The sequence below is a fragment of the Echinops telfairi genome, unplaced genomic scaffold, assembly GCF_000313985.2.
Source record: "Echinops telfairi isolate 266 unplaced genomic scaffold, ASM31398v2 ScPeMD7_7469;HRSCAF=8507_0, whole genome shotgun sequence".
Taxonomy (NCBI): Eukaryota; Metazoa; Chordata; class Mammalia; order Afrosoricida; family Tenrecidae; genus Echinops; species Echinops telfairi.
In genome coordinates this window covers 48,371,172-48,379,492 of record NW_022111372.1, presented here as the reverse complement: position 1 = coordinate 48,379,492, position 8,321 = coordinate 48,371,172, and the positions used below count along the sequence as shown (strand labels likewise).

At 41.1% G+C, this 8,321-nt stretch overlaps 1 protein-coding gene across 1 annotated transcript; it reads right to left on the bottom strand.

Annotated features, from left to right (window-relative positions):
* Positions 1 to 4,058: 4,058 nt before the first annotated feature.
* LOC101651208 (olfactory receptor 2V2-like) lies at positions 4,059 to 5,006 on the bottom strand. The gene has a single exon (XM_004696835.1). It carries the CDS (start codon positions 5,004 to 5,006, stop codon positions 4,059 to 4,061), a length of 948 nt encoding a protein of 315 aa, XP_004696892.1.
* Between the last annotated feature and the right edge of the window lie 3,315 nt (positions 5,007 to 8,321).

The following is an 8,321-nucleotide window of genomic DNA, read 5'->3' as shown; positions in this document are numbered from 1 at the left end:
TTCATTATGTTAGTCAACCAAGAAAGAAACATTGTGAGCAAAAAATAGGGCAGTGAGTAGGATATGAGTCTAGCCAAATTTTCTGAAACACCTCAATCAAGAATAGCATGTGACATATAAGACAAGCAGTACAGAAAGAAAGAACCAGGAAGAGGACAGAAAGTGACAGAAAAAAGTACAGCCCTTATAATGATCTTTTATCAGGTTTTAGTGGAAACAATACGGGTGACTTTGGAGTTAATCATAAGGCATTGTTTTTATGTAGTGGTCTGCAAAACTTTTTATGGTATAAATAAAGCGTTTGGAAGAACTCAGCAGAGATTGCTTCCACCAGAACATCTCTCGTGTCTGTCTCGTCTGTGTTCGCCGACTCCACACCTCCTTCAGGTATCCAGTTCAACCCTCCTGGAGCTGGGCTCCAGCAATCAGGGTTAAATCTTCTCACCATATTTATTCAATCTATATGCTCAGCAAGTAATCAGAGAAGCTAGAGGATATAAAGAAGAAGGAGACGTCAGTATTGGAGTAAGACTTATTAACAACCTGTGATATGCCGATGACAGACACAAACTTCCTTACTGAAAGTGAGGCAGATTGGAAGTACTTGGTAATGAAGATCAAGGATAGTAGCCTTCAGTGAGGATTACAACTCAGTGTAAAGAAGACCAAAATCCTCACACCTGGACCAATGGGCTACATCCTGATAAATGGGGAAAAGATTGATCTTGTCAAGCTTTTGTCTTGCTTGTATCCTCAATCAGTGCTTATGGAAGCAGCAGTTGAGATCAAGTTACCCGTTGCTTTGGATCAATCTGCTGCACAAGATCTCTTTGAAGGGTTGAAAAGCAAGGCTATCACTCTAAGGACTAAAGTGTGCGTGACCCAAGCTTGGTGTTTTCAATTGCCTCATATGAGTGTGAAAGTTGGACATTGAATAAGGAAGACTTAAGAAAAATCATATGGTGTTATCGAAGAATACTGAAAGTACCATGGACTGCCAAAAGAACAACAAAATATGTGTCTTGGGAGAAGTATATTCAGAATGCTCCTTAGAAGCAAGGCTCACAAGACTTCATCTCATAAACGTTGGACATGTCAGGAGAGACCAGTCCCTGGAGAAGGATATCACATTTCCTAATGCTTTTGAACTTACCCTCATGGACAGTTCTTGAAGGGGCACAAGCTCAAGGAGACATTTTTCCCACTGGTTATTTATTCCTTGGTTGTTCACTGAAGTGACTAAACTATTGTTCGATTTTAAAATACTTCTAAGGAGGTATTTTTGGTTTAGGGTTTAAAGATTCTCTCAGGGTAATAGTTTTGGGAGTTTATTAAGCCCCTCCTCCACTGACCCAGCTCTCATATGGCTGGATCCTTGAGAATTTGAGATTCTGTTGTGTAATTCTCCAATTTTGATCAGGATTATTCTATAGTATTTTTGATCAAAATGTTCAGCAATGTTCTTCTAATCTCATGACAAAAGAGGCAGCTGTTCATGAAGGCAACTGCTCACACATTCCATATTCTTCTTATTGTGGGCTCTCCTTCCTCTGTTGCTCCATGTGAGTTGGGACCGATTTTCATGCCTTGGGTAGTCCATTGTAAGCTTTAAGGCCCTAATGGTTACAATATGCACAAGCAGTAGAACAGAAACATTAAGCATATTATTAGGACGATTAACTGGGATGTCCAATGAAATCATAAGACTAAACCTTTAAAGGAACCAGACTCTATTAAATCCTGTTGTATGTAAGCAGTCTCAGCAGTTACTATTTTCTGCCATTGTTGTGAATATGTTTATCACACAACTTTTTCCTGTTCAACTTTACATAGGTGGATAACTTGCTGACAGCCATTACAATAATTGGAACTCTACTTTTAAGCAAAGACAAATTTCCAACATCATTATTTTCTCTCTCACTCTCACTAAATTAATTTTGTTTTCTAATGTTTTTTACACATATAATATTTGAGTCCTTGCTAGCCACTTTACATCTTGTCCCTTAAACTAGTGCTGCCCCTTAAACTGGTGAAGAAACCTTAGTGGTTAAGGAAAAGCCTCTTCGAAACAATGATTCCAAAGAGAGAAAATACACTCCTCACCCAAAGGAGAGCAGAATGGGGGTGGGCTGGGCCTGACATGGAAAGACCTCTCACCTGTACCAGGGACCCTTCACTGGACCTCCAGTGACCTTGGATCACTTTCTCTGCCACACCTTTGTTCCTGGCAATTAGACCTCCGAGAAAAGGGAGCCTCCTGCAAAGCGCTCTCATGAGCTTAGCTGCTCCAGCCAACTCCCTTCCAGAGGAAGTTGTAGGAAAACTGGGGAGTGAGGCGAAGGGACTTAACCAGTCTGACCTCCAGGTTCCTCATATGTAAACTGGAAATAATAATGTGCACCGCAAACTATTGTTGCAGCAGTTAAACTGAGTACAGTTTCTTCCATAATAGGTCCCAAGAATTATAGTTACTATCAGTGCCACTGCCCTCTACTCCCTCCAAAACTGAAATATTGAGCAAATAATGTCTTGAGCTTTATCCTAGCTCCCAGAACATGATTCTGTCTGCACTTTTTTTTCTATCTTTAACAAAGATAACTTTTTTTTCAGGAAAAGATAATTTTTGCCATAAAAAGTATTTTCTCACATAGCAGTTCAAGGTCAAACATTTATGTTCCATTCCTAATCCATCAAAGGAGAAACAATCTCACCAATTTTCCTGTTACAGAAACTAAAATGATAAACCATGGTAAGTATTACACAAAGAATGTATATATGTCATTACTTTCATGCTATGTGCCAGACTCTGTGACTACACCATAAAAGACTGCCTATTTCTTCATGAATCTTAAAGACTTTACCTCTTAAAAAATGTTAATAAATCATTTTGTTGGGGGCTTGTACAACTCATCACATTTTTCTTTTCCCCCTTGAAAAAATTCTTTTTAAAGTTTCCAAATTTCACAGTGTGAGAGGTGCGGGAAATTATCCAGGCTAGTTTTCTGCTATGAGGAAGCTTTTCATCTAACACATTAATATGAGGCTATACTAATGTGAACATTAAATAAATTGGAAAGCGACATATATTACACAGGCATATCTCATTTTATTGTGCTTCATATATCAAGTTGAAGTTTTATGGCAAACCTGAGCTGAGCTTATCTATTTACTGGTGCCATATTCCCCCCCCCCCAGAGTGTGTTACCTTCAGGTCTGTGTCATATTTTGGTAATTCTCACAATATTTTAAATGTTTCCATAATTCTCTTTTAAAAATCATTTTACTGGGAGCTTGAACAGCTCTTATCACAATCCATCCATCCATTGTGTCAAGCACATTTGCACATGTCGCCATTATCAGTTTTAAAACATTTTCTTTCTACTTGAGCCCTTGGAATCACTTCCTCATTTTTTTCCCTCCCTCCCCTCCCCTCCCTCTCTCATGAACCCTTGATAATTTATAAATTATTATTTTTTTCATGTAAATCTTCCCATAATTCTATTGCACACTTAATAGACTACAGTACATAGTATCAATCTAACTTTTTATATAGGTTGGGAAACAAACAAACAAACCAACCACGTGACTCACTTTATTGCAGTAGTATTTTATTGTGGTGGTCTGGAACAAACCCATATTTCTGAGGTATGCTTGTATACACAGAATAGAGCAGAGTGCCTGGCACGTAGTAAACTCTGAGTAACAGGTAGATTAGCAAGAAGATGTAGTTAAGTTTTCCTAGTAGAAGCAACTCCAGGTTTAAATAATAAGTGGAAACAATCCCAGTGCCTTGTTTCTATCGTGGTTCAGGTTACAAAGAATGACATTCCTTTTAATCAAAAGAACCAGTCTACTAAAGACTGTGGTGGGATAAGTTATTTTATCACTGGAGCTAGAGAGCACTGCTTTAGGTTTAAGGAGATCTTTCTAAGTGCCTGGTGTCTCTTCTCATATCCCTGTGAGGCAACGCAGGTGTCAGGATCCTTATTAATGAATAATAAGGACCCAGTGCTTCAGAACCAGGAGTTGGATGAGCCAGGTTCTAAGTGATCTGACTTTCAGTGCTGGCTGCCAATCCTACAACGACTCAACACTTTGCTCAGTGCTCCCATCACGTCCCGGTTCCTCAAGCTATAAATGAGGGGGTTGAGTGTAGGAGTAAGAACTGTGTAGAAGATAGAGACCACCTTGTCATGGCTAGGGACCCTGTAGTGCTTAGGCCTCAGATAAGTGAACATGGCTGCCCCATAGAAGAGGGAAACCACTCCCAGGTGGGAAAAACAGGTGGTCAGCGCCTTTTTCCGAGCTTGAGTAGAGCACATGCTGAGTACTGTCCCAAGGATTCGAGCATAGGAAGCCACAATGATGGAGAAGGGAAGGAAGAGCATGAGAACACAGCAAGCAAATACTAGGTTCTCAAAAAGGGATGTGTCTGCGCAGGCCAGCTTCAGTACAGACGTCATCTCGCAGAAGAAGTGATTTACCTCTCTCAATCCGCAGTAGGGGAAGGTCATTACTACGACCATCTGCATCAAACCATCTATTGTGCCAAAGGCCCAAGAGCCTCCAACAATCTGTAGACAGACCCTCTGATTCATGAGGATGGGGTAGCGGAGTGGAAGGCTAATGGCCACATAACGGTCATAAGCCATGAGTCCCAGCAAGAGCCCCTCGGAGCCCACAAGAGTAATAAAGAGGCCAATTTGTACGCCACAACCCACAAAGGAGATGGACTGCCTGCCAGAGAGGAAGTTGACTGCCATTTTTGGCACATTAGTACAGACCAGCATGAGGTCCATCATGGACAGCTGACTGAGGAAGAAGTACATGGGGGTGTGTAGTCGAGGATCTATGTAGATGAGGATGATGAGAAGGACATTCCCGCAGAGGGCCGCTATGAAGACTGCCATGACTACAGAAAAAAGAACCAGATCGGCTGAGCTGTGGGAAAAGATGCCCAAGAGGACAAAGTCATCAGTGGACGATCGGTTCAACCAGGTCTCCATGGCTCGGTTGTTCCTGGTCACCTGGGAATATGGACAAAATAGAAATTTGGACTCATGCCATTTCTTTATTAATTTCTCCATTCTTCTTCAGTTAGTATTTTTTATTGTAACTTAGTACACTTCAATAAATGTGTTTTGGAATGTAGAAGGAACACATATCACATCTCCATGACATGGCAATAGAAGCCCTCATAGTTCATATATTGTATATATGCATACCAGAAAGGAAGAAATTTTGTTTTTTAAATGTATCACAGGACTATTAGAAAACCCTCCTTTGGCCAGCAGTCTCAACTTTGTTAAATGACAGTGATCTTTTTCTTTTAAATCTGAGATTACTTTCGACTTGAAAAAAACTATTTCTAACAGGATTTGGAACTATTTCTTTCCACAAAGATAATTTCTATGTGTAACAACAGCAAGGGAAGGGAATGTAGCACAATTTGCTCTTCGGCCTGTATATTTTCCCTCTGTGTTCTGAGAGTTTTATTATCTTAACTAACCCACTGTATTTATAATGTAGATAAAGAAGTCCCCTTGAGTGCCCTTAGAAAGACACTGATGCAATTGAGTGCCACCATTGTCAATCATACTGCATGGGACCAGAAAGTCATAGGGTCAATGGAGAGAAGCCAGGGACTGGTGTACTGATATTGACTGGCCTCAGGAGCCACAGTTTTGTGAATTGCTCTGCAGAGGGTCGACCATTCCTTGGGACATGGAAACTCAGATTTGGGCCCCTTTCCAGACCTCACACTATTTGTCTATTTACTGGTACTTGTAAATGATAAATTTGACTATGATAAATCTGTACTACAAGTATGGGGTATTCTCTGTGAGGTTTGTGAATTGTTTCAGAGAAATTATTGTACTCAAAGTGGTTGTGGGAGTCGACAGACCAGATGGACTTCCTAAACCTGGTTTTGGCTAACAGCTGTCTCTTTGGCAGTCTGAGGGTGATGTCCTTTAAACTTGTGAGCTCGAATCTGGCTCCCAGTCAATCAGTTTGAGAAGAGACAGGACACTGCCAGGTTCTACTGATAGGTGATATTTAATCAGTGGAAGCGATGATGTCTGTTTTTTGTGTTTGACGCCCACTTTCTCCATTTTGACTTCCTAATGACTCTGTGATGGAGGTACCTACCCATTCACAGCGCCTCTATGCCATTCCCAAGGCTGTTCACCTTTGCAGAGCAGGAAACCTCATCTTTCTCCTGTGTAGCACCTGGTGATTTTGAGCCACAGACCTTGCAGCCAGCAGTTGAATGCTCCTTGCAGTGGAGGTTCCAGTGACAAGAATGGTATATAGTGGTTGCACGTTAGGGCTGAGGTCCACATGGTGGGCAGTTCAAAAGCAACAGCAGCTTCTTGGGAGAAAGACTGGACTTTTTACTTTTGAATACAAATTCTAGAGACTTTTGGTTGTATCAGGTTGTTTATGGGCAAATTCATTCTTAGAAAGGCAAGTTCCTTTATTTTGGAAACGTTCTCTGAGCTTTCAATTCTCCTTTCTTGAGTCCTTGGCTCACAGGTCCACAGTCTGGACTCATAGCAGTCAGCTCCTGCAGATAATGTCAGTAGGGACTTCTTTTCAGAGGTAACTCCCATTGAAGATGAATACATATGGTTATTATTTGCCATTGTTATGGAGTTAAACTAGTGAACGCAGAATTCACCAGACCTAGACGAAAATTTCATTTCTGGCACGGAGAACTCAGGGAAAGATCTCGGACTAATAATGACAAGGCACTGATTGAGGACACACCCTCCGCCTGAGTGGGTGTTTCCCTAAATTACACCAGAATCTCCATTTGCATATGCTCTACTTTCCAGTCTCAAACTTCTAATTCCCAGAATAATATGTGTAACTGTACATCTTCTTGGAACCTCAAACAAAAAACTATTGAGCTGTAATTCCTATTTTTTACATTCCAGAAACATTATATCTCGTCCTTTAATTTTATTTCTTTAAAACAATACCTTACTCTCTTTTTCTCCCCTTACTCTCTTAATAAGACTCAGTGATCCCAACATTCCTCAAGTTCAGTGGTTCTCAACCTTCCTAATGCCGTGGCCCTTTAATACAGTTCCTCATGTAGTGGTGACCCCAACCATAACATTATTTTCATTGCTACTTCATAACTGTCATTTTGTTACTGTTATGAATCGGGTGACCCTGTGAAAGGGTCATTAGACCCCAAAAGGGGCTGCAACCCACAGGATGAGAACCGCTGCTCTAGTTCTTTAATGCTTCTCTCTCCCCCCCCCCCACTATCATGACCCCAGTTCTACCTTATAGATCCGGCTACACTGGAGCATGTACATGGGTACAGATAACAGCTCCCAACACATGGAATTCAGGACAGATAAACCCCTCAGGAACAACAGTGGGAGTAGCCATACCATGAGGGTAGAGGGAAATTGGGGGGAAAGGGGGAGAAAGGGGGAACTGATTATGATGATCGACATATAACACCCCCCCCTCCCCAGGGGAATGAACAACAGAACTCTGGGTGAAGGGAGACAGCAGATGGTGTGAGAAATGAAAATAATAATAATTTTTAATTTATCAAGGGGACGCAAGTGTGGAAAGGTAGGGAAGGAGGAAAAAAAGAGGAGCTGATACCAAGGGCTCAAGTAGAAAGAAATGTTTTGAAAAGGATGATGGCAACATATGTACAAATGTGCTTCATACAATTGATGCAAGGATTGTTATAAGAGTTGTAAGAGCCCCCAGTAAAATGATTTATAAAAAAAAAAGTTCAAGAAAACAACAACAAAAATCCACAGTTGTCCATGCCGGGTGTCCCATGTATTCCAAATGTCACCAGTCTCCATGTCCTGATGATTTGCCATTGGTGAAGACGCTTTTTGTTTTTGTTTTTTAAGTAGAGTGGAGACTTTTGTTTCTTACATTTGGTCCTCCACTTCCCTCCTGGGTATCACCACTGTGCTTCAGAGTGTCACTCTTGCCCGCATTCATGCAAAGCTCTTTGGACCCTGGCCCACCCTACGCATCCCATAGAGAGCCGTTTGGAGGCACTTTCTTGAACCAGAAAATCAAAACTATGATAAGAATTAAATCTATAGAGCTGTATTCGAATATGAGGACCACTGGTTTTGGGTAATGAACACTCTAATAATAGTTGACCGCTTGTTTACCTTAAAGCCTTTAAGACCCCAGACACTATACCTTTTGATAGCTGGGAACCATCGGCTTTCTTCGTCACATTTGCTTATGCACCCATTTGTCTTCAGTGATCATATCATGGAGGTGAGCACACAATGATAAATGATTTTTTGTTCTTTGATGCC

What these genes read in the sequence shown, in the direction of transcription:
- LOC101651208 (XM_004696835.1), bottom strand. Translation starts at nt 5,006, where the DNA reads ATGGAGACCTGGTTGAACCGATCGTCCACTGATGACTTTGTCCTCTTG.